The 24,751-nt window shown below is 46.9% G+C and overlaps 1 protein-coding gene across 4 annotated transcripts in view; it reads right to left on the minus strand.

The window, feature by feature from the left end:
• Positions 1–24,751, minus strand: part of St3gal3 (ST3 beta-galactoside alpha-2,3-sialyltransferase 3) — a 209,613-nt gene that overhangs the window by 110,151 nt on the left and 74,711 nt on the right. For 2 of the 4 annotated variants that reach the window (XM_031378409.1, XM_031378408.1), the window contains exon 3: positions 12,777–12,824. The exons of the other annotated variants lie outside the window; for them this stretch is intronic. In XM_031378409.1, the coding sequence (XP_031234269.1) occupies positions 12,777–12,824 (48 nt within the window). The remainder of the gene's footprint in view (positions 1–12,776; positions 12,825–24,751) is intronic. 4 annotated transcript variants of the gene reach the window in all.

The following is a 24,751-nucleotide window of genomic DNA, read 5'->3' on the forward strand; positions in this document are numbered from 1 at the left end:
GGAGGAGGAGGAGGAGGAGAATTGGTTTTAGGGGCTGGAGAGATAGATGGCTCAGCGGTTAAGAGCACTGGCTGATCTTCCAGAGGTCTTGAGTTCAATTCCTAGCAACCACATGGTGGCTCACAACCATCTGTAATGGGATCTGATGCCCTCTTCTGGTACATCTGAAGACAGTGTACTCATATACTTAAAATAAATAAATAATTCTTTAAAAAAAGAAAAGAATTGGTTCTGCCTTTTAAAAAATGTAAAGTTTCTCTGGCTGTGACCATGCATGTATGCCTTTAATTCTATTACTCAGGGAGAGGAGGCACACAGACCTCTGTGAGTTTGAGCCAGCCCGATGTACACAGAAGTTCCAGGCCAGCAATAATACCCTGCCTCAAAACAAAAACAACATACAATCCCTGATAAAAGAAAAGAAAACAAATTTCAGTTGGGTGTGTTCATAAAGAATAAGCCAATGTGACAGTGTAGGTGAAAGTCCAGGTGAGCTCTGTTGCTTTGTATCAAACAACAACAACAAGAACAACAACAACAAAAACCACAAGATCGATGACGGTGATACATTTTAATGAAAACATCTCTTACATTCTAAGAGACCTGAACTTTGGCTGCACCTCAGAGTAGAGTTAATAATACACCTCAAGGTCACTCAGGACTCGGCCTGCTCTCCTGCTGTGTGCTCAGCCTGTCTAACCTGCCTTTAAGAGACCAAGTAACAACCCACCTTACTTATTTATTGTTATTATTAGTAACTATATACTTGCTAATTATTGCTTATCTATATGACAGTGTATGTCTATGCATGAGGAGGTCAGAGGGCATCAGATCCCCCAGAGCTGGAGTCAAGGCAGCTGTGAGGGCCTGCGGTGGGCATTGGGAACTAAACTCTTGCTTTCTGCAGGAAGAATACGTGTTCTTAATCACCAAACCATGTCTCTAGCCTCTTCCCCCCATGTAATTAGCTTTTACAACCTAAGCTAATGTACAGCTTTAATTTTATAATAATAATAGTAGTTTCCTCAGTGTCCTGTTCATATGCCCCAACTCCCCACCCCTCAGAATGGAATCTGGATGTTCTCATTTGACCAACGTTCTGAAGTGGAAACAGCTATGTTATGCTGCAAGATCTCATTCTGCACGGACATTCCTGAAAGTGGGGGTGACAGCCAAGCCTCATGCTCATATAGAGAGCCTCAGATGGAATTCCAGCCAATAGCGCTGATTGTGGTTTGAATGAGAATATGCCCCCAAGTCTCCAGCACTGGAGCACTCCGTCCCATCGGAGCACTCTGTCCCACTGGAGCACTCCGTCCCACCGGAGCACTCCGTCCCACTGGAGCACTCCGTCCCACCGGAGCACTCCGTCCCCATGTTGGAGCTGCTTGGGGATGTGTCACTGGAGTGCCAGAGAATGCTCTTAAGACTTGTACCATTTCAAGATCCATTTCTGTCTCCTGACTGTGGTTCCAGATGTGAGTCTTCAGTTTCTGCTCCAGCTGTCACGTCTCCACTCTACCATCATGGACTCTTAACCCTCTGGAACCATAAGCCTGATTTAACGGTCGTTCTAAAAGTTGCCTTGGTTAAGGTGTTTTATCACGGCACCAGAAGAGTAACTGGTACAGAGCCTGACAAGTCCTGTCCGTCTTATGTTGGCCCTCCCTTTTTTCACTCTACAGAGCCACTACCCACTCCCATCAGCTGACATGAGTCCAGTACCAAGTAAGTGGCCCCCACTGATAACAACCTTATCTCCCATCTAGAGCAGTTTACAGGAACATTAATGGGGTACGTAATGTTCAGTATTTTATGGGAATATAAAGCCATTGGTTCAGTCAGATAATCACAATTCCTCACATTAAAAATTTTTTTAGGCAGGATCTCACTGTGTAGTCCTGGCTGGCCTGGAACTGGCAATGTAGACCAAGCTGAACTTGAACTCACAGAGATCTACCTGCATCCATCTCCTGGGTACTGAGATTAAAGGCATGTGCCATACATGTGGGGCCATCTTCAAATTTTAAGTGACAAAACCTACATAGGCAAAATGGTCTACCAGGCAAGCAAACTCCTCCCATGAGGAGCAGCCCCGCCCATCTTCCATCCCGTAGTCACTGGCTCCCATTGCTCAGATGGGATGATGAATTCCCAAGTGCAAAGGACAATGCAGTAAATGGACTGAAGAACCATCTTACTCAAAATAGACCTTCCCCTTCTAAAGAAGCAACACTGCGCAGTCTCCCATAAAAGCTACATTAAACATGAACGCTCTCTCAGGGCTTGCGTGGAGGAAGAAGAGGACAACAGCCCAAAGAGCAGTCAAGCGCGCAGAGAGAACAGCCCGAGGGGGCCGCTGTTCGCTGACCACTCTTGGTGTTGTCCTTGACGCCATCAGTGCAATCCTCACACCCAGGAAGCAAGACTCATCCTCATTTTCCAGTTGAGGCTGGATGAGAGGGGATATGCCTGAGGTCCCAATCACATGAAATGGCGGGGAAGCTGCTGAGCCAGCTCAGGTCCAACTCAGAGGCTGCTTGTCCCTTCCTCAGTCCACAAGGACTCCAGGGAAACGAGAACAGACACTCATGTTAGGACAGCTGCAAGAGAGCAACTGTGTCCTGTTCTCTCCATTCCCTGTCCCAGGGGCAATCGAGCCATACCACATGTGAATCATGGGAGTCAATGGGATTGCTGAGAGCCAAAGTGCAAAAGACTCCCACATCACCTCCAGCCAGGGAAATAAACCACAACATGGGATCAATTTATCAACGACAAACTAAAATAGGAAAGTGATTTTATAAAACAAACATAGAGAATCCCACTGACCTAGACTAAATTAACTGACCCAGGAAAGTAACTTAGACATTCACAAGCTAAAATCCCGTCTCAACTAGACATGTATATGCTGGTATGGGGGAAGCAAGAGGCTTTTGACGGGACAGAGTCCCTGTGCCTGCCTGACTCCTCCACAGCAGGGCTAGCCTCTAGTGGGGTACTGTCAGGAGGGGCCAATGGGGAGTGAGACCTCTCAAAACACAGACAGAACTCCCAGTGTAGTGAAGATCTCATGGCTCCCACTTCTCCTCTGTCCTGGGAAAACTAAGCTGAAATCAATCCTGTTTATGACACCAAGTGAGCCTATGCCCTCCTGCAAGACCACCAACATGCAGCTACAAGATTAGGAGTGACGGCACAGCAGAAGAGCAGCTAGCCCAGGAGACAAGTAAATGACTTACCTGCAGTTTATACCTAGTGTCCCCAATATTCATATAAAGGAAACCAATCCCCAATATGGTGGCATGAAGAGGCAGGGCTGATAGGAAGTGATGAGTTCATCACCATCAGGATGCCCTTGGAGAACAGGCTCCAGGGATCCCGTCTGCACCTTCTGCTGTGTGAGGCACATAATGGCAGCAGTGAGGGGGGGAGCATCATTAGTGCTGAAGGTTCATCAGCCCCTGCATGTGCTCTCTGGCATTCAGAACTTCAAGGAATAAATGTCTGCTTTATGACTCTCACAGCCTAAGATATTTTTGTCATAAAGATGAAGGACTAAGATGTTCAACAAAATAACTAAGATGTTCAACAAAATAAGAAACCCCTCTCCAGACAATATTTTTCAGTCATAAAAATAATGTACATTCAATATAAAAACCAAGTCAGGGTTGGGACATGGCTCAGGATGTAAATGGGCTTGTGAAGCAGGCCTGATGACCTGAGTTCAGTCCTCTGAGCCCAGGGTGGGAGAGCCAGCTCCTGAAAGTTGTCTTCTGACCTCCACACAATTGCCCTGTGTGGTACACACACACATATTCCACACGCTAATAATAAAATAAAAATTTTAACTTTGAAAGTCCAAATTTTAGAAAAATCTCATAAACCATGAGGCAGGAACTATTTGACCTTTCCCTTCCTACTTAAAGTTAATTGCTAGATTTCAGGGGCTATGTTCTTTGAAATCTCTTCCTAATGATGTATATGTGAATGAGTGAATATATAATTCTACTTACACACTGCCATAATACCCTGGACATAGTCTATGTCAATTAAAAAAACAAAACAAAACCTTAGGTGGTCCTTTTTTTTTTCTTTTTAAAGAAAAGCTCAGGCTGGCCCCTTCCCCAGCACTGGGCAAGCTTTCTTACCTTTTCTTTTTTCTGGAAAGTGGGACTTTCTCTGTTGTGCAGCACTGGCTGCCCTGAAGCTTGCCCTGAATACCAGGCTGGCCCTGAACTCACAGATATTTGCTCACCTCTGCCTTCCTGAACACTGGGACTAAAGGTGTGGGACACTATGCTCAATTCTAAATCAATCATACTATTCTCCTGCACGGGAGTATCATTATTTATGAAGTGGGAATTGTTTCTTATAATACTTTAACTCATTTTTTATTTAATTAAAATTAAGTATTTGTGTTTGTGTGTTTTGGGGAAGTGTGCACTGTCACAGGACCTGTCAATGTCAGTGAATAACTTCTGGAGAGAGTGTCCTCTCCTACCATGTGGGTATTGGGGATCAAACTCAGGTCATCAGTCATGGTAACAAATGCCTTTCTTTACTTGCTGGCCATCTTACTGGCTTCTATATTCTATTCCTCAAGCCACCAGATCAATGTTATTATGACAGATTAAGTCAATGAAGACAAATGGCCAGGCAGTTTAAAGAGAAGCCCAGGAAGCCACAAGAACATTTGCATCTGACTGAGTTGGTTTTTGTCTTAATAGTTAAGAATGGTGATCTCTGTCTGTCTGTCTATCTGTCTGTCTGTCTGTCGAGTATGTGTGCTTGCACTCATGCTTACACACATGCACCTGCTTTAAAAAATATATTTACCAGGAACTTATAATGTGCCAAGAGCTGTTCTACCAAAGCACACGAGGTCTTTGGTCCAGTACCACCTATAGCATAGTGGCAGAGACTGACAGACCAGTTAGAATGGGTGGGGATTCAAGATGAATGGAGGCATGGCTTTCTAGAGAAGGAACGGGTGTCTGAAGAGACTACCCCAGATAAAGTGACTTTCCTGTAGGGTGACACTGGACAGTGAAGACAGTCATACCATGGAGGAGGTAAGAGAAGCCCGGGAAGTACAAAGACCCTGAGGTGGGAGGAGAGGCAGCATCTCCAAGAGGAGCAAGCGTGCCATGGCTGTGGGCAGCGAGAGGTGCTGAAGTGAAATCACGGAGGTGAGTAGGACTTTGTAAGTTGGTTAGGACCGTGTGGTCAGCATGCGCGGCTGAGGGCCCTGGATTGCTCACACTGAGAACCAGTCAGGAACCAGGCTCACTGAGAAAGGCCTCTGGGCGGCAACAAACAGGCAGACAGCCCAGTACCAACCAATGGTTCTGGTCCAGGGCAGAGGGGCCAGGATCCTGGACAGTAGTTGGAGGAGGAGGGCAGAAAGAACAGGGGGTGGGGTGGGGCGTGGAGGGGTGTTTCCGACAGGGAGGAGGACAATGCAGGCTAGTGGTTTGAAGTATGAGAAGGGTTTGCAGCCGGTCCTGTGAGTGATTCACTTTTATCCATAAATCCCCTGATTTGGGGATGTTCACGGGAACTTTTTAAGGTCTTTGTTGATTGCTGTTTTTAGTGCCACAATTATCCTTTGTGTTTTGACCTTGGGTCCTGTATCAGGCTGAACTAGGTTAAAGCTCTAGGAGTCTGCGGGGATAGTTTGTAGATTCTCTGTGTGATCACGGAGACAGCAGTTTAGCCTCTTTCATGCTCATCTAGATCACACTCCCTACCAGACATTCCTTTGAGTGGTCCCTTCACTTATTTATCAAACACTTTCTTCAAGAGCTGATGGGGTCTGTAGTTGGTTTATTTAGTTATAAAAATATTTTTCTGAAATATTTATTTATTTTATGTATATATGAGTACACTGTAGCTCTCTTCAGACGCACCAGAAGAGGGCACCAGATCTCATTACAGATTGTTGTGAGCCACCATGTGGTTGCTGGGAATTGAACTCAGGACCTCTGGAAGAGTAGTAGTCGGTGCTCTTAACTGCTGAGCCATCTCTCCAGCCCCACAAAAATATTTTTTGAGATAGCATCTCATATATCCTAGGTTGACCTCAAACTTGTAATGTAGCCAAGGATGACCCTGAACTGATTTCTCTGTCTGTCAAGTGTTGGGATAACAAGTATGCACCACCATGCCTGGTTTATGCAGTCCAGGGCCTCTGAAATGCAAAGCAAGCTCTTTATTGACAGAGGCACATCTCAGTCTGATCACACAGCTTTTTGTTATAGATAATTAACATGGGAGAGTACATGGACTGATTTTGAACAACAAACTAACCTCCTATTCTCAGGCTAAAATGTGTTTTGGCCGTCAAGTTTAGAAGGTTTTAATCAGTCTTCCTTCTAATGTTTGTCTGAAAAGCAGACTTTCTCTCCACCTGGTACTCCGCTGCCCAGACAGTAAAATCTCTAGTGTTCTCAAACACCACTTGGGAGCTCTAACTTACAAATGCGCTCGCACTTGCTCTCTCGCTCTTGCTCTCTCTCTCTCTCTCTCTCTCTCTCTCCCTCCCCCCTTTTCCTTCTTTTTTAGTTTTTTTGAGATACCATTTCTCTGTGTAGCCCTGGTTGTTCCTGGCACTCACTTTGTAGAGCAGGCTGGCCTTGAACTCAGTGATCTGCCTGCCTCTGCCTCCCAAGTGCTGGGATTAAAGGCATGCACCACCACCCACTGGCTGGACTGGATTTTTCAACAGCTTTCCCCACCTAAGTACACTGACTCTTCTGCTACTCCCATAGTGTTATTTTGTGGATCTTAAGAACCCAGTTACTGTATTTATTTATTCATTCATTTATTACTTTTGCTACGGTTCCCCTTTCCAATTACTTCCAATAGTGTGCCCTGACTTTTGAGAACACTTTTCTCCTGGTTAAAGTCTTTGGTAGGATGCCCCTAAGTCTGTGTCATCCCAGCCTTGGCAATTGTTGGTTGCTTTTTCCCATGAAAGTTGAGGTTTCTCTGGTGGTGGTGGTGCTGCTGCTGCTCTTCTTCTTCTTCTTCTTCTTCTCCTTCTTCTTCTTCTTCTTCTTCTTCTTCTTCTTCTTCTTCTTCTTCTTCTTCTCCTTCTCCTTCTCCTTCTCCTTCTTCAATGTATATGACTACACTGTAGCTGTCATCAGACACACCAGAAGAGGGCATCAGATCCCATTACAGATGGTTGTAAGCCACCATGTGGTTGTTGGGACTTGAACTCAGGACCTCTGGAAGAGCAATCAGTGCTCTTAACTGCTCAGCCATCTCTCTAACACCTTTCTCTGGTTCTTTATCAGATAATTAATTTTGACTCATATTCTGAATATTTTAATATTGTGTTATGAAATATGAGGCCTTGTGTATATCCAATGGAGGGTGTTAATTTTGTTTTAGGAGACAACTGAGTAGGCTGGGTCTGGGCAGCAGGTCCTGGCCAGCCTTCCATGGTTACGGTTTCCCTGTCAGCACCACTTTCCAGCCTATTTAGACCTTCTTCTGTGTGTCCCACCCCGTGCCTCGCTGGCACTTGGGTGGTCATCTGCCCCTTGGTGGATTCTGAAAGCCTATGTTTGGAGTCGCTTTCTCAAGCACCTCCTTCCTCTGTTTTTTCCCTGTGCGCTCTGGTTCCTTGGGCCAGAAAGCCAGGGCCTCAGTTACCATTGTCCTTTATGAATTTTCTGAACTGCTGTACCCAGATCTGGGACTACCAGCAGGAAGGCAGAGGTCAAAATGAAAGGCAACAGCCCACATCCACCCTCTTGAGACTTTTCTCGGCTTTTCTCAAGTCTTCACAGGTGGTACTGTCATTACCTCAGCCACCAGTGTGGGGCAGCTTAGGGCTGAACACCAGGGAAACAGAAGGAAAAACCACCATGGGATTTCCTCCTCTGTCTAGGCCTTAGGAACACTGCCCGTACCCCCGGCCCCCACATACATACACACACTAGAGCCATAGCCAGAGGCCACTTCCTGGAGCTGATTATATGGTGTCCACCACCAGGGTGTGGGCTTCTGGGATGTGGGACCCTGAGGGGAAACTGGGAAACACACTGCTGGTTGGATAAAGCATTAAGTTCTGGTACTCTTCCCAACCTGTCTGCTATGACTAATGTTTCAGAGTCCTCAAATAGCTGCAAAGTGCATTCTGTCCAAGCCATTATCGGCGCCCAGTGACAGAGACATGGGGAGTGATCAGTCCTTATCTAGGATGGAATCTCACTTCCCTATGTTTAATTACTCATGTTAAAGAAAGGACATAAAATAGGGATTAAGTCCAAAGTTGTTTTGCTAAGATACTAAGACTTTTTTGGCAATGTGGTAAGCCCAGTGCTATGAGAAGTCTCTCCACATAAAACAGTCCACTGGCCGCTGAGGAAAGCCTGCCCGGCTTGGGAATGATGCAAAGCAGAGGACTGCTGGCCAGTGTTCCTAGAGAACATGACTGACGTGGAACTACCTGAGGAGTCTAGCAGGTGGAGCCAGGAAAATGGAATGCTGCACACAGTGAGAATCAGTCCTAACCTAAGTTAGAGTTTGCATGTGATGCACCTTTATGAAGATGACATAACAAAACCCATTACTTTGTATGCTCACTTTTAAAAAGCTGGGGCTGGGGGTTGGAGAGATGACTCTGCGGTTAAGAGCACTGACTGCTCTTCCGAAGGTCCTGAGTTCAAATCCTAGCAACCACATGGTGGCTCACAACCATCTGTAATGAGATTTGATGCCCTCTTCTGGTGTGTCTGAAAAAAGCTACAGTGTACTTATATATAATAAATAAAATCTTAAAAAAAAAATCTGGGGCTGGAGAGATGGCTTCACTGTAAGTGCACTGACTGCTTCCAGAAGACCCCAATTCAGTGTCCAGCACCCAGGCCGGAGCCCTCGGCAACTGGAGCTCTAGGACATCCAATGGATCAATAACTCTGTTCACTGTGGCATCTGCATGCATGTGCAATACCTACCCAAACACAATTTAGGATTTTTCAAATCTTAAGAGAAGATAAAGCTGACTTCCGATCAACTTGAATCTATCCTCCCTACAAGAGAGTTAAGACAGGAATGAGTGGGGGGGCTTCACTCTGTCTCTCCTTTCACAGTGGACCATGTACAAACCTGGGAGCCTGTGTCCTTAGTTTTATATCAACTTGAGACCCAAGCCAGGGTCATCTGGGAAAAGGGATTCTGAACTGAGAAAACTTCCTTCGTGAGACTGGGTTGTAGGTGAGTCTGTTGGGCATTTTCTTGGTTAATGACTGATGTGTGCCCAGCCCACTGTGGTTGATGCCAACTCTCGGCAGGTGGTCCTGGGTCTATAAGAAAGCAGGCTGAACAATCCACAGGGAATCAAGACAGTAAGCAGCAGCCCTCCCAGACTAGGGCCTCCAGGTTCCTCCCCTGCTTGAGCTTGCGTGCCTGCCCTGCCTTCCTTCAAGTATGGACAATGACTGACTGTGTAAACCAAATGAGCCCTCTCCTCACTTGCTTGCTTTTGGTCACAGCAATAGAAACCCTGGTTAGGACAGAACTACACCCTGTAGTCCACAGTCATTTCAAATTAAACCTAATAATATATGCTTTTATAACTCCGGGAGGGATGGAGGTGAAGGACCAAAATCCCCTTGAAAATTAATGAGAAGAAAAAAGAAGCAGGAACTGCTTGGACAAGAATACAGTTGCTGGCATCAGTCCAGCTTTGATACATACTTGCTATTTGATGTTGGGTAAGGTGTTTCACTTCTCTCTGTGTCAATTTCCTCAACAATCTCTATCCCAACACCTTGCTTTGAGAGTTGGCTTATGGGAAAGAGCTGAGAACTCTCACGCAATGATGTCCCATAAATGCTAACTGTCCCTCTCCTCTTCCTCCTCCTCCTTTTTTCCAGGTAAGCACTGCTTTCAGCATGCCTCTGTTATGGCTTTTGTATGTAAGATCTTAATGTATAACCTAATGAATTACTGTTAAAGGGACATTCCCTAACCCCCACACACAGTTCACTAGAGAGAATGTTCCAGTTCTGAGATGCTCCCATTACTATCCCAGCCATTATGGAATTCAGTCTCTTATTTCTCCTTACTATTTAACACTGGATTGTGTGTCTAAACAAATGTGGTTTCATTTTACTTTTGAAGTTCATACAAATAAAGCCCAGTATATATTCTCTATTGTCTGTCTGCTCTTTTTAAGACTCATCTGTGTTACTGCTGGGCACGTAGCTCAGTGGTAGAGCACTTGCCTGGTGCACACAAAGCCCAAGGTTCAATTCTAAGCACCACAAAAGTGAAATACAGTAAGTAGAACTTAAAACTTTTTTCTTATCTCTTATGGCAGGGCTTGGTAGCATCAGCACACATTTGCAATACCAGCAACCTGGAAGGCTGAGGCTCAAGGACCGCTGCGAGCTGGAAGCCACTCTGGGATAGAAGTGGGGTCTTCAAAAACTAGATGTGAGCATGCAACCCACAGGCATGTGACTCCAAGCTTGGGAAGCAGAGGCAGAGGCAGGAGGATTGCCACAAGTTTGAAAACAGCCTGGTCCACAAGGAGATTCCATAGCAGCCAGGATTCTGTCTCTCTGCAGTGAGGATTTCAAAGCAAGATCATGTCTCAAGAAATAAACATTTAAATTTAAAAAAGCAAAATAAAAAAAGACTTCTGCATGTTGTCAACTCTATGCATAATTTGATTACTTTCTTCCGTTTCTTACAAGTGGGACACTTGCGTAATTACTGTTTTTTCCTATATGTACATTGTGTTTGGATGCTGCAATTCAGAGTACTGCCTGGGACTGGGAGAGCCACCTCCCTGGCCAGAGCGAGGCTGGGTCAAAGGGCAGGGTGTGAATTAGTGTGTCCTGCATTGTAAACCCAGGAAGGGAAGGGGTGTGTCTGGCTGTGGCTGTCACAAGAGCACAGGCAAGTCCGGCAGCCCTCTCATGTGTGACAGGTACCTGAGCACATACATCATCCACCCCGGGATGGCTGTCAAAGCTGTCTAGAGGCGTTGTTAGAGCCTAGGGTATATGTGGTTCACACTCATCTACACACTGTCTTTTCTGAAGTGATTGTACAAACTTGACCTCTCACCTGGAGGAGACTGGCTTCCGCTCCATCACGCCCCTATCAACACTGGGATGGTCAAGCTTTCCAGTCTGGTTGTTCCTTGGACATGTAGTGATATCCCAATGGGATTCAGCTTCATTTTCATGGGTACTAACGTCACTGAGAACTTGTGCCTAGGTTTATGGACCTCTTTTCTGAAATGCCTTCTCAAGTCCTCTGCTCATTTCCACACTGGGTTGTTCATTCTTAAGGACTTTGTAGTTTTTTTCTTTGCTCTAGGGACAAATTCTTCCCTAGCTAATTGTAATGCAAATCTCTCTTTCACACTACCTTTCCACTGTGGTAAAGGAGGTCTTTCTGATAATAAAAGTCCTTAATGGTGATGTATTACATTGTCAATCTCTTCTCATAACACAGATGCAACTTAGGGTTCCTTTAAGAACTCTTCCTTGCCTGTCCAGTCTGTTGAAGTAACTTCTCATGCATGCCTGAGCATTGCGGTGGAGGGGCTGCGTGTGGCACGGGACAGTGGCACATATGGTCAGCAAAGGCTGAGTGTGAGCTTTTTAGCTGGCCAAGCAGGGATGGATGGGCCCTGAACAGGTGACTGCGTTTTTCAGGTCAATTAAAGAAATCGAAGCTGGTGTGAGGGATAAATAATTGAGGGGCTGGTGAGGCTTTCCACACAACACAGATGCAGAGTAGGCCCTCTCCCTGGTGGCAGGAACAGCTTTCCTCTTGTCCTCTCTACTGCAACTGCCTGGGCCTTGTGAACATGAATCGATCATGTATGAGGTCAGTGGAAGAGATTAACTACCCTCCAAAGGCCAGCCAAGTCTCTCTGGGATTCAGGGTGGCACCCCCAGTCTGAAGAAGACCAGCTTCACCTGATCACACAGGGACGCCCTTCCCCTGGTGTGAAGTTGTTCTGCGCTCCCCCAGGTGGTAAGCTGAAGAATCAGAGCAGTTGTCTGTCCGTCCTTCCTGCCCTGCCAACAAGAACTGAGGTGTGGGGCAGGTGGACCGTGTCTGAGGGGGACAGTCACCTACTGGCCTCAGTGACTGCGTCAGAACCGTGTGTGCCGAACAGTGTGGTCTGTACTGTAAACGCTGGAAGGGAGGCATGACTGCCTGTGACTGGCGCAGGCAGGTGCGGTGCTCCCTCCTGGAGCTCTCTGCCTAAGCACACGGGTGTGTATGTGAATGTGCAACTGAGGGCCGCATGTCCTCAGGAAGCTGGGCTGCTCTAGATGGCTGCCATTCTGTAGGTGGGCCCCGATGCTTATCATACCCAGAGCTGGTGGTCCCTCAAAGCCCTCTGCCCTGCTCTGAGATGGGGCATGGATTCAGAGACTCGCTATCCTCTCACATGAGCCATATCAGCTGTGGTGTCCCAGTGCAGCCTTTTTTTTTTTTTTAAGGCACACAGCCCTGGCTGGCCTAGAACTCCTCCTCATGTACATCAGGCGGGCCTCAGGCTCAGAGACCCACCTGCCTCTGCCAGTGACACTACACCCAGCTCAGTGTCCGCCTGGAAAACAACTGGAAAAGTGTTTCCCGCTGGGTCCTTCTTCTGCTCCCTCCTTGGTGAAGCCCCTGGAGCCTTTCCCATAATTCTGTGGCTCTCTCCCCCTTCCCCAGGATTCCCAACTCATCAGGCTTCGCTACATAGGGCTGAAGAGATGATAGAGGGGGAGGGTTGGTACCTGTGCCTAGGGTTTGTCCAGCGGAGTCAAGGGAAAGAAGCAATGAATCTGTAACACAAGAGGACAAATTCACGTCTTTCTTCTGTAGTCAGACAAGTGCCTGCTGGCTCCACCCAAACCTGCAGCAGCCTAAAAGCACGGACTCCTCCCCTTCGGCTGACTCCTCCCCTTCGGCTGACTCCTCCCCTTCGGCTGACTCCTCCCCTTCGGCTGACTCCTCCCCTCTGGCAGCTCACTTTGTTATATCCATATGCGTGTTTGTTTGTTATTCCCACTCCACCCCCAATAAAACGGTGAAAGCAGCATATAATAATTCATAGCATATGCTGGAATAATAAAGCGAAGATATCAAAGAGAGGGAAGGTATTAGCGCACAGAACCCAAGCCACCAGGGCCTTTACAAATACAGCAGGCAGAACCAAAGGGGGTGGGGTGGGATATGAGCTCCCAAGCAGCCAAAGCAAAGAGAGAAGACAGTTCCAGGACTCAGTGTCCATAGTGCATTCTTCTGTCATTCATTCACCGTCAGGAAATGTTCGTTGGGCATCTACTATGTACTAGAATACTATGATACAGTGTCAGCAGCAACAACAGCAAAATGTGGTCTGTACTCCGGTGGGTCTCCTTGCCTATCATCTTGGAAAGAAACCTTATCAGAGGACAAACTATTTAGCTAGAAACTGATAAGAACAAATCAGAGAGAACACAGCTGTCTGCGTTAGGGACCAGCCTGAGGGCACTGTGCAGGAGAAGCCTCTCTGGAGAAGCTGGCCCTTGGGCTAAGGGTTGACCTGTGTCGAGGGTTAAAGCCAACAAGAATGGGTTAAAGCCAACACAGCACCACAGGCACAGAGATGGCCGCAAGTCTGTAAAGACCTGAAGGAAGAAGGGACCATGTGTTTCCAAGCAACTCAAAGACTTGAGTCCTAGCAGAGAGGGGACCGGGTGATGCTGCTTCTCCCGCAACATTTCTTGAGTTTGTAGCTGGGAATCTTGTATGGCTCTCTTAACATATGACCCAATCTCAAACGGTGGTATAATGCCAATGCACAGCAATTACACAGCGAGGGATACTAACATGAGGTGTGGTCCAAACACCCTAGACTCAAGAGATCAGATTCAAAAGGCTCACTTGATGCAGAGAATGCTAGCCAGACGTACAGGACATGTGTGTGCAGCCACGGCCCACTCTACAGTATCTTCTAAATCTCACTACACATGGAAATTCAACATAGTTATCATAACTTTAAATAACAAGGCCCCCATGCTAGCATATATGTTCAATGAAAGTAGCTGCAACACCTACGCATTCATGGTTACGTCACTAGCACTACACCTGACTCTGTGGAAGGACAGTTTCTAGAGAAATGCCCGGACTACAAACCCTTCAGGCAACCCTTTGGAAATATGTTTACCAAGAACTGTCGGGCAGTTAGCTGGAGATGTGGTTCCTGAAAGGATCCAGAGGCAAGTATCCTGCATCATCAGGTAAGGGCAGATCATGTGCTTTGAAATCCACCAAAAAAAAAATTAGGCAGGGCAGCTTGCTCTTTACAGAAAGGTGGACGACCATCGGGCCTCTTGATGAGCAGCCGGCCATGCTGTCTGCACCAGCAGTCTAACTCAGGAGTTCTGCCCTTTTATCGGCGGTGTGTTTTGGGTCTGCTTCCTCTCACTCACCTCCCAAGGAGTTGACTGCCCAGGTGGGCAGCCCTTCATAAAGACAGCTCAAGACCTGGGCAGGTGGTTCAGTGAGTAAAACCCTGGCCATGTGAGGGCTGGAGGGCTAGAGTGCTGAGCCCCAGCAGGTCTGTGAAAATGCAGGTGGGTGTGATGCCCAGTGTCATCTCAAAGCACAGGAGGCTGAGCTGGGGAACGGCCAGGACAAGCTGGGCAGCTAGACAGTGAGCTAAGAGCTCAGCACAAGACCCTGTTTCAAAATACAAAGTGTAGGAACTGGCAAGATGGCTCAGCGGGTAAGAGCACTCACTGCTCTTCCAAAGGTCCTGAGTTTGGATCCCAGCAATCACATGGTGGCTCACAACCACCCATAATGGGATCTGACGCCCTCTTCTGGTGCGTTTTAAGACAGCTACAGTGTATTATGCCAGAGCAAGCGGGGCTGTTCTGAGTTCAGTTCCCAACAGCCACATGATGGCTCATGGCCATCTGTACAGTTACAGTGTACTCATATACATAAAAAAATAAATAAATCTTTAAAAAAAATACAAAGTGTAGATCAAGGAAAACACCTGATGTCAACCTCAGGCCTGCACACACACACACACACACACAACACACAAATGCAAAAAATAAAATAAAATTTTAAGTACCTGATTTTTACTAGAGTTGACATTTTCCAATTGCAATTTACTTTCTTCACACTCATAAGCAGTCCTAATCTAATAATCTGTTTTTGAAATTTTTTGACCCACATGTTAAAAAAGCTAAACCTTACTTAAATAACTAAAGAGCAGTAGTTGCTGACAGTGGCTGCCTCTGGTGGTAAGACTCTACAAAATGTTCGCAGTGAACATGTGTATCAAGGGGTGGGGGTGGGGCTGGGTACAGGCGCTCACTGGAGTCCCAGCTACGTGAGCTGAGGTAGGAGAGTACTACTTGAAACCAGAAATGAGGTGTGTGTGTGTGTGTGTGTGTGTGTGTGTGTGTGAAGTGGGACGGGAGGAGGGAAAGGAGAAGAAAAAGATTAAAAATAACTGCTCCAGCGCACACTGGCTGGTGTCGGAGCCAAGATATGGCAGGGTCCGGATCTCTTCCACTATTTGTGTTGAGGTTGTCAGCTTTTCAGTTACTGCCATCATCCTGAAAGCTCAGAGCAGTTCCATCAACTCCTGGATGACCCAACTTTGCTTCTCTTCTTTTCTCCTTCCTTCCTTCCCACAGTCTGTCCCTCAGTCCTAAGGATGGGATGCAACCCAGGGCTTTCTTTGCATGAGCTAGGCAGCTTTCCCTCGGCAGCATTCCCTCATGGACCTACAGCTCTAGGCCCCTTCCCACCCACAGACATTACCAAGCACCAATGCTCAGTAAGAGAGGTCTCTGCCTTACAGGCCAAGAAGATAGACAAGTTACAGGGGAAGTGTGGCCAGGGTCTTGGAAGGGAAGCCTGGGTGAAGGTGGCTGTCTCCTGCAGAGCAGAGTCTCTGCAATGGTGCTTGCTGTAGGGTTGGGGGAGGGGGAATGAGTGACATATTCATGCTTTGTGTAAGTTCAAATGAATTTTGTTTTCAGTCTTAAAGGCATAGACCAGTTCGGTGATTCATTATTTGTGTTTATTCTAAAGGATGTAAGATTATTTTAGTTATAAACGACGTTGACAGCTTACGGGAAAACTTAGCATTCAACAAAGTGAGAGGTTTGCTTTGCAAGCAACAGAGCAAGAATCCAGATTTCTCCCTCTGAAGCTAACAAATAAGTCATTTTTACTTGAGCGTTCCAGGCTCCAGCTGTTCCTGGCTCCTAGGCTAGAGGCGGCCATGTGGTGTGTTGCACAAGTGACCAAACAGAATCCCAGACCAAAGCATGACAGAGCTCGCTGCACAATGAGGAAAGCTAGAATTTACTGGAAGCTTTTTATTACGGTCAGATGTTTCCTGTGTCTGGTTTCTGAAGCAGAATGTGGAGAATACGAAGGGGTAGGGATGAGAATATAGCCCATATTCTTAGGTTTTGGCTAGGCTTTGAAAGCCCCAGGCTTGTGTGAATGAGCTGCACTCTGGGTGCCGCCCGCCTGCTACCCTATATATCCCACATCTAGATCTTCTGCTATCCACCCCAGGCGAGCGTCAGGAATGGGAGAATGAGGAGTAAATAGATTGTTCCCAAGCAAACAGGTAGAATTCAAACATATAAAACTAACATGTCCCTGTGATAACACAGGGAAAAAAAGAGAGTGATCTGGGTGATTTCACTGCTCCTAAATACAGCAAATATCACCTCCTGCACATCAGACACAGAAGAGTAAGAACATGAGTGTCCCTATTCTCAAGAAAGTCACGTTAGTAGGTGAGGGGTGAAATGCCAAGTAAGTAAAATGAAGGAGGCCATTTCTCACAGTGGTGGCTGATTGATATGACACAATGTTAAAAGGACAAGAGGGGGAAAAACAGATATGACCCAGAGCGTGTTTAGAGCAAGGGGACCGAGACCTGAAGACAGGGGCCATCAAAATCAAGGGCTAGAAGGGAGTTTCAAGCTGCGGGAGAGCACACCCCAGAACCTCCCCGCACTTAGGGACTGAGTAGGTCTGAGTGCTGCAGGAAGGTGGAAAATGCTGAAAGAAGGAACTGGCTGCTGGGCGGTGGTGGCGCACACCTTTGATCCCAGCACTTGGGAGGCAGAGGCAGGTGGATTTCTGAGTTCAAGGCCAGCCTGGTGTAACAGATCCCTTGGAACTGGATACAGCCGGTTGTGAGCCAATGTGTGGGAGCTAGGAACTGCACCTGGGTCCTCTGCAAGAGCAGCAAGTGCTCTAACTGCTGAGCCATCTCTCCAGCCCAAGTATGGGTGTCTTGCCTGTGTACAATCTGTGCACCACTTGTGTGCCTGGTACCCAACGAGGCCAGAAAAGACTGTCAGGTCTCCAGGGATTGGGAGTCACTGATGTTTATAAGCTGACATGCGGGTGCTGGGAATCAAAGCCAGGTCCTCTAGCAAAGCAGTCAGTCAATGTTCTCAATCACTGAGACAACTCTCCAGGCCCCAAGAAGCCTCTACAAACAGACAAATAAACAGTAGCCCTGGCAAGATGAGGGGAGTGTGCCAGTGGTGGAGCACCTGCTGCCATACATCAAAAACAACAAACAAAAGCTGGCAAAAAATAGGACAGTAGGGCTGGAGAGATGGCTCAGCGGGTAAGAGCACTGACTGCTCTTCCAGAGGTCATGAGTTCAAATCCCAGCAACCACATGGTGGTTCACAACCACCCATAATGAGAAACAAATAAGAGTGAGAGAGCAAGGCCCAGAGCAAGCGGGCAGGGGCTGGAGCAAAAGGGAGAAGGGAAGGGAAAAAAGACAGGACAATAAAGGCTCTGGCTTGTGTTCTCAAGTAGAAATTCAGCTGCCTCATAGGAACTGAGCTGTTACCCTGACCAGGAGAGAGGAGACTGAGGCAGGAACTGGACACAGAGGAGAGGGAACAGTGCTGTGAGGTCTGGGGGTGCGGCTGGGGGACAACATTAACAATTCTTAAAGGGAAAGCTTCAGGATTTGTAACAAACACAACAGGAATGAGAAATAAGACAGATAGGAGACCGTATCTACCGTTCAGGCTTGTGCAAACTGAAGCTGATTTCTCTGACCAAGAGTGGCCTATGATGGACACTGAGGTGGCCTGATTACAGGGAGGTCAAGCTACTCCCTGGGGGCTGCCTTCTGGAGACATGCACCAGGAAGCACAGAGTCCTGGGGAGCTTGGAGCAATCACAGCATAGAAGGGAGATGAGGGCGGGGCCCAGGCCAGGCTAGCTTGGTCGTGCAGCCCACATGGTAAAACATTACAGCGAAGAGCCAGAGCCTGCTGTTGATAGCATCACAGAGAAGCTCGACCTTCATGCCTGCGTCCTCTGTGGCGACCAGCTATGAGCATCCCTCCTAAGGCCTTAGGCTTTACTCAGTTTCCAGAAGGCCTGACTGATGATATGGGTTGTGACATAGCAGTCCAGGTAAAGGTGGGAGCTGAACCCAATGGATTTCTGGGAATATGGTGGCCGTTGCCCCGGCAACAGGTCTGTGGACCCACCCATGTATCACCGTAGGTTCTGAATGCTAACACTGACCAATCACTTGGAGTCTCCAACCCTGTCTCCTGCTACCTGCATGCATTCTGCATTTGCAGGGAGCTCATCTCCTCTGGCAGCAAGCTTCCTGTTCCCTTCACCAGCCCTCCTAATGGCTGGTGTAAAAGCACGCTTGTCAGGAGACGATACATTCACAGGCTGACTCAAAAGAAGCAGAGGACAAGCTAGATTATGGGTCTAAGCTGTAGTCACCAATCTGGCTTGGAAGTGGGGGTGGTGCTGGTGGTCTATTAAGAGAAATGATACTTCATTTTTCTTACTGTTATTTATTTGTTTATTTTTTGAGACAGGGTTTCATGTATCCCAGGCTGGCTTTGAACTCAGTATGTATTAGAGGATGACCTTGAATTTCTGATCCTCCTGTTTCCCAGAGCTGAGATCACAGGTGTTCTTCATTGTGCCTGGTTTTATAGAGTGATAGGAATTGAACTCAGGACTACATGAATGTTAGGCAAGCACTCTTCCAACTGAGCTATGGCCCTAACCAGAGGTAGTAACTTTAAAAAAAAAAGTATTTATTTAATTTATGTATATGATTACACTGTCACCGTCTTCAGACAGTGCTCTTAACCACTGAGCTATCTCTCTAGCCCCCCAGGTAGTATCTTAATGTCCACAGAGCCACCTGTTTCCTTTCCAGTTTCTCCACTGTTTACATCCTGTACGATCAAGCCCTCTAGCCCCAGTCCCCCAACCCACCCCACCCAGACACACAAACAAACAAAACTTGAATAAACAGATTACTGAAGAAACACAGAGGGAAAAAATGTCCTAGGAGAATGAGCCAAGAGTGGTGAAAACTGATGACAAGAAGGGTGTCCTAATATGGTGTGCAGATGGTGGCCGGATTGGAAGGGAGGGCGTTCCTGACTTCAGTGGGATCAGATTCAGTCGTATGGATGGTCCAGCTTTGAGGACTCAGCTGAGATTGGATGCTATGGACACAGTAAACTTCTTCCAAGAAGGTTCCTCAGATTTTATCAATCCAGCTTATGAAGCATGTGCTCCAAAGACTTTACAAAGCTCAGCTGCTCCAAGGCTGGCGGAATGGCTTAGTGGATAAAATGTTCGCCAAGAACTGGAGTTCGGATCCTCAGAACCCAGGTAAAACCTTAGAAGTCAGGGACAAGCTGGCTGGCTAGACTACCAGGAATCAGGATGCCCGATGAGGAGGATACGTGACTCAACTTAGGGCTTCCACACAAGTGTGTACATGCGTGTATCTACCCACCTGAAACGAGAGTATACAAATGCATGCGCGCACACACACATATGCACATACAAGTACAGGGAATAAATGGCTGTGGAAAGATCAAAAATGGTCCCTGAAGTCCAATAATGTCTGAGCTATCCTGGGATCGCAGAAAGCCAGACTAACAGTGTTAGAAGCCTTAAGAGTTAGGGTAGAAGAAGTCCAGGTCTAGGGGGGGTTTCTCTGGGAATAACTAAAAAGATGTGGAGGGGAAGGCATCTGAGCCAGTGTGAGGTGAGCAGGCCACAGTAGCAAGCTGGGAATGAGTAAGCAAAAGTACTAAGGTGTGGGAAGGGAGGGGTGTGTGGCTGCGATCACCCCTAATTAATATCTTACGGTTTCTTTGAGGAGGTAAGAATCCATGTGACTAAGGAACCAGTCAATACAATGACTATGGTTAAAAAAAAAAAAAGGCATTGACACATCAAAGACTATTTTTAAAAAGTGAGTCACCATGAAATTAAGGGAAAAAACTGCTATGTCATACCAGGAGACAAAAGGCTTAAGATTGAGGCAGGAGAGCCCTGGGGCTTTAGCACACATAAGGAGAGCAGGAAGTCTGGGAGGAGCTGGCCCTCAAAGGCTAGGATGTGGGGGTGGCACTGCTTACACACCTGTGTGTGTGAAGAAGAGGGAAGGAAGATGGACGCAGGTACGTGCTGAAACTGAGAGTGAAACCCTGGGAGTGAGCTGAGAGGTTTCCAGGGGCCTGGGAAAGGTCAGTGGGGCTGCCCTAGAGAGACACGGGACCAGGGACCGCCGCAGGTCATTTGCCCAGTTCATGAGGGAGGGAGGGAACATCTTTACACGGAATCTCAAATGAAAGCCAGCAAAGAGCATGACTGAGGGGCAGAGGGGCAGACTCAGATGGACAGGGGATGAAGAAACTGTTTCTACTATTGGATGGTCCAGCCTGGGCACAAAGGATAGGAGGAAAGTCTAGACAGGTCATTGAGGGAACAGAGGGCAGAGGCAGGGACCTGAAGCTGTCTGAGGGCGGGCACAACATGGCCTGTAAAGTGCCAGGTTTGAGGCAGACTATCATGTTTACCTAGACTCTCCCTCTCCCCAGCACACACAACGCCTTTGGATCTGGTCCCTCCTGTGTAGAAAGGGTAACGCGGGAATCCCAAGACTCACAGGTTCCTTCTTCTGCTATGTGTGTTTGTGTATGTGCATGCATACACAGCCTCCAGTTGACAGAAGACAACCAGAAGTGCCATTTCATATCTTTATTTTCTTATTTCTATTTTTGACAGGTGTCACTTACGGCCTGGACCGGGCCAGGAAGGTAGGTATGCCTGGCCAGCAAGCTCCAGGGATGAGCCTGTGTCTGCCTCCCTTTCCCCTCCTTTTATACAGGTCCCGGGCTCAAATCCAAGGGCCCTACTTGTTAGCTACACCCTTTACTGGCTGAGCTATCTCTCCCGCCCATGACAGTTTTACAGACTTAGAACATCTATATGCTGCACAAGTCAAACATTACTTAACACCTCACCACTGTGAGACTTGGAAGTGGCATGCTGAAATGAAATAACTTCTGCTGTGAATTTTTACACTAAATGGGAGGGACTATATATATATTCACATCATTTTAGATTAGATTTTGTAGACAAATGGTTTTTTTATACTAATCTCAGGCCCCCCCCCAAAAAAATGCTTTAAAAAACTGTCAAGGGTGGGTAAGACAGCTCAGTGGGTAAAAGTACCTGCTACAATCCCTAATGATCAGAGTTCAATCCCCAGGACCTGCACATGGAAGAACTGACTTCTGAAAGTTGTCTTTTAAGCCCCCCTCCCACAAACACGTGTGTGCATACATGTGTGTGTGCCACTCATGGGAGCACATGTGTGTATGAGCACACTCACACACAAGCACATACCCATACAAACATACACTCACACATATGAGCACACACATGTACATGTACAGAAAAAAATGTAATAAAAAAAGAGTTTTAAAGTTCATGCTGTGATGGTGGTGTGAAGCCGTGTTAGGAATCTGGATTTATCAAGTGGATGCAGGGAGGCAGAGAAAGACATTATAATTTTTTTCAGTAAACTGATGATGTCAACAAACTTCAAAAAACCCCACTGTAATAGTGGTAAGAGACTGTCAGATGCACACGTCAGGCACATCAGGAGACCCTTCTAGCAAACTGAGTGGGGGATCAGAAGGGTCTAGTGTGGTGCTGTGGTGCTGTGGTGCCGGGGATCTCAAGAGCAGGTTCAGGTAAGTTACTAAGCGTGGAAGCCACACAATCTCAGATGCTATGGAAGGGACATGAAGAGAGGGGAGGGCCAATCTGGACTGTGTAGCTGTGGATTAAGACATGCTTAGGAGACAGACGAAGCGTGCTCCTCGGTGGGTCTGGGAAGGTGTCTATGGCAATGACTAGATCATGAGGACTCTGACCTATAACTGCATTAATTCCTAGGTGGCTCCAAAATATGACGGTGTTATTAGGAGGTAGTGACAGAAAAAGGCGGGGCTGCTGGAGGAAGTGGTCACCGGCACCTGTCCTTTCGCCTGTATCTGGCCCTGGTCCCTCCCTGGTCCACCAGGAAGAAGCTCTTGTGCCCCTGCCCCCACAACCATGATGTCCTGATCCTCAATGGGCCCAGGAATATGGAGCCAAGTGATCATGGACTGAATCTTCTGAAACCAGGAGCCAAGATAAATCATTCCTTTTTTTGTTTGTTTGCTTTTGTTTTTCGAGACAGGGTTTCTCTGTATAGCTCTGGCTGTCCTGGAACTCACTCTATAGGCCAGGCTGGCCTTGAACTCAGAAATCCTCCTGCCTCTGCCTCCCAAGTGCTGGGATTAAAGGCGTGCGCCACCACCGCCCGGCTCATTCCTTTTAAGTTGTTTATGTCAGGCATTCTGCGTTAGGGTCAAGAATAGCAACTAGTGCAGAGCAAGCATACACCCTTCAGTTAATGAGTTCAGTTAATGAGATCTTTGGTGACTGTTGCCATGCACTGCAGATGGACCAACTGAAGGCCTGGGGCAACCCACAAGTATAGAGGCTTAAACATGGGGGAAGTCGTCCATACATTCAGTTGTTGGTCGATTCTGAGTGGGCACCCAGGGAGGTTAATCAGTCGCCTAGCTGAAAGTGGGTTTCAGTTGGGAATTGGAAATCTTTCTCTGTAAATGACCAGTAAATATTTTAAGCTTTGTTGGCTACATCAAGCCTCTGTAGAAGATACCATTTAAAGGGTATATTTAGGGGATGGAGACATGGCTCCATTTTGTGAGAGAGTATACCAGTCTTGAGGACCGGAGTTCAATTCCTAACACCCACATGGGGTGACTCACAACTGTGGGTAGGTACAGCTTCAGGGTTCTACTGCCCTATTCTGGTTTCTGTAAGCACAACATAAAGAGACACAATATAAATAAAAATACATAATATCAGAAATAATAATTTTTTTAAAAAAGGTTAAAAACAAATTGAGGAAAACTCTTAGAATATGGGATAGAAAGAGACAGGAAATAATAAAACATTTTTTTATTTAGATAGTATGACATCTAGAATATGAGAGCAAATAAGAAAAAATGGGGAGGAGGGGCTGGAGAGATGGCTCAGTGGTTAAGAGCACCACTTTAAAAAAAGCTGGATTTAAAAAAAAGTAGAAAAAATTTAAAGAAATAATTCAATGAAAATTTCCTAGAACTACAGGGCCTGAGTTTTTGTGATTTTGTTTTGTTTATGTTTGTTTCTTTTTGCTTTATTTTAACTTTAAAGGGTCTTTGGGGGCTGAGGAGATGGCCCAGTCAGTAAAGAGCCTACCACACAAGCATGAAGACCTGTGTTTAGATCCCTGGCACTCATGTAAGAGAAGGCAGGGTTACATCTCGAACAGCAGAGGCCACTGCCACTGTTCCTGGCTGCCCACCATTAGATGGTAAGACACCACTCATTCTGGATGCAGGACACAGAGAATTCTCCCTTAACTGACCAGGAAACCCTCTCCCTGAAGCATGAGTTACACGGTTCCAGAAGGTCCTGTACATGCTGCTGCTGAGAGAAGAAATCAATGGTCTTTTGTAGCACTGGACCCTGTATGTGCAACCTTACAAAATCTTCCTGGAAAGACGGCCTGCTGGTGCAACTGTAACACAGAGGTTACGCAGTTAACCAACCACCTTCTGATTAGGTCTGAGGCCCCGGCACAGGGTTTCCTACTGTTGTTGTTTTGCTGAACAGTCATGCTGTCAATCATGCTATCGAGCTGCCATGCAAATATTCATGTTTGTACTCACAGATTTGGGCTAACTTCCAATGTTGGCCAGAGACAGTTCTTTTGTACAGTGGGTACTGTTAATGCAGAGACTCATAACTGGTCAAAATGCTGAAATGTATACGTATATGTATGTATGTATGTTATTGTCCGCTGTGTCACTGTGTATGTATTGACCTAGGCTGTCAGAACTTGGGGAATATCACAGAATAGGAGGCAAAAAGAATGTAAGAGCTGGCAGGTGGGAAAGAGTGAAATCCTGACTTCTAGACACGAGGAGTCTAGAAGGAGTCATGCACACATTAACCCACACAGCTGTAGTTTGCACAAGATCAAGCTGGACAAAATTCTAGCATTCAGGAGAGAGGGGTCTCTGAGGGCCCACCATTGGTGGAGGAGCTACTGACCACTGGTGGGTGCCGAGGAAGAGTCACCCTCCTTGGGGATGCTTCAGTGGACCGCTTCACAGCCATGTGCACCAGGATAACACTAATTGGGCTCAGTGACTTACCAGTAACAGAAAATAAAAAAGGAACACACGCAGCTGGGAGGGGCATGGAGTGGGGGGAACTGAGGAGGAGGGCATGGAGTGGGCAGGACTGAGGAGGAGGGCATGGAGCGGGGGGCACTGAGGAGGAGGGCATGGAGTGGGGG

This window comes from Mastomys coucha, unplaced genomic scaffold, assembly GCF_008632895.1.
Source record: "Mastomys coucha isolate ucsf_1 unplaced genomic scaffold, UCSF_Mcou_1 pScaffold18, whole genome shotgun sequence".
Taxonomy (NCBI): Eukaryota; Metazoa; Chordata; class Mammalia; order Rodentia; family Muridae; genus Mastomys; species Mastomys coucha.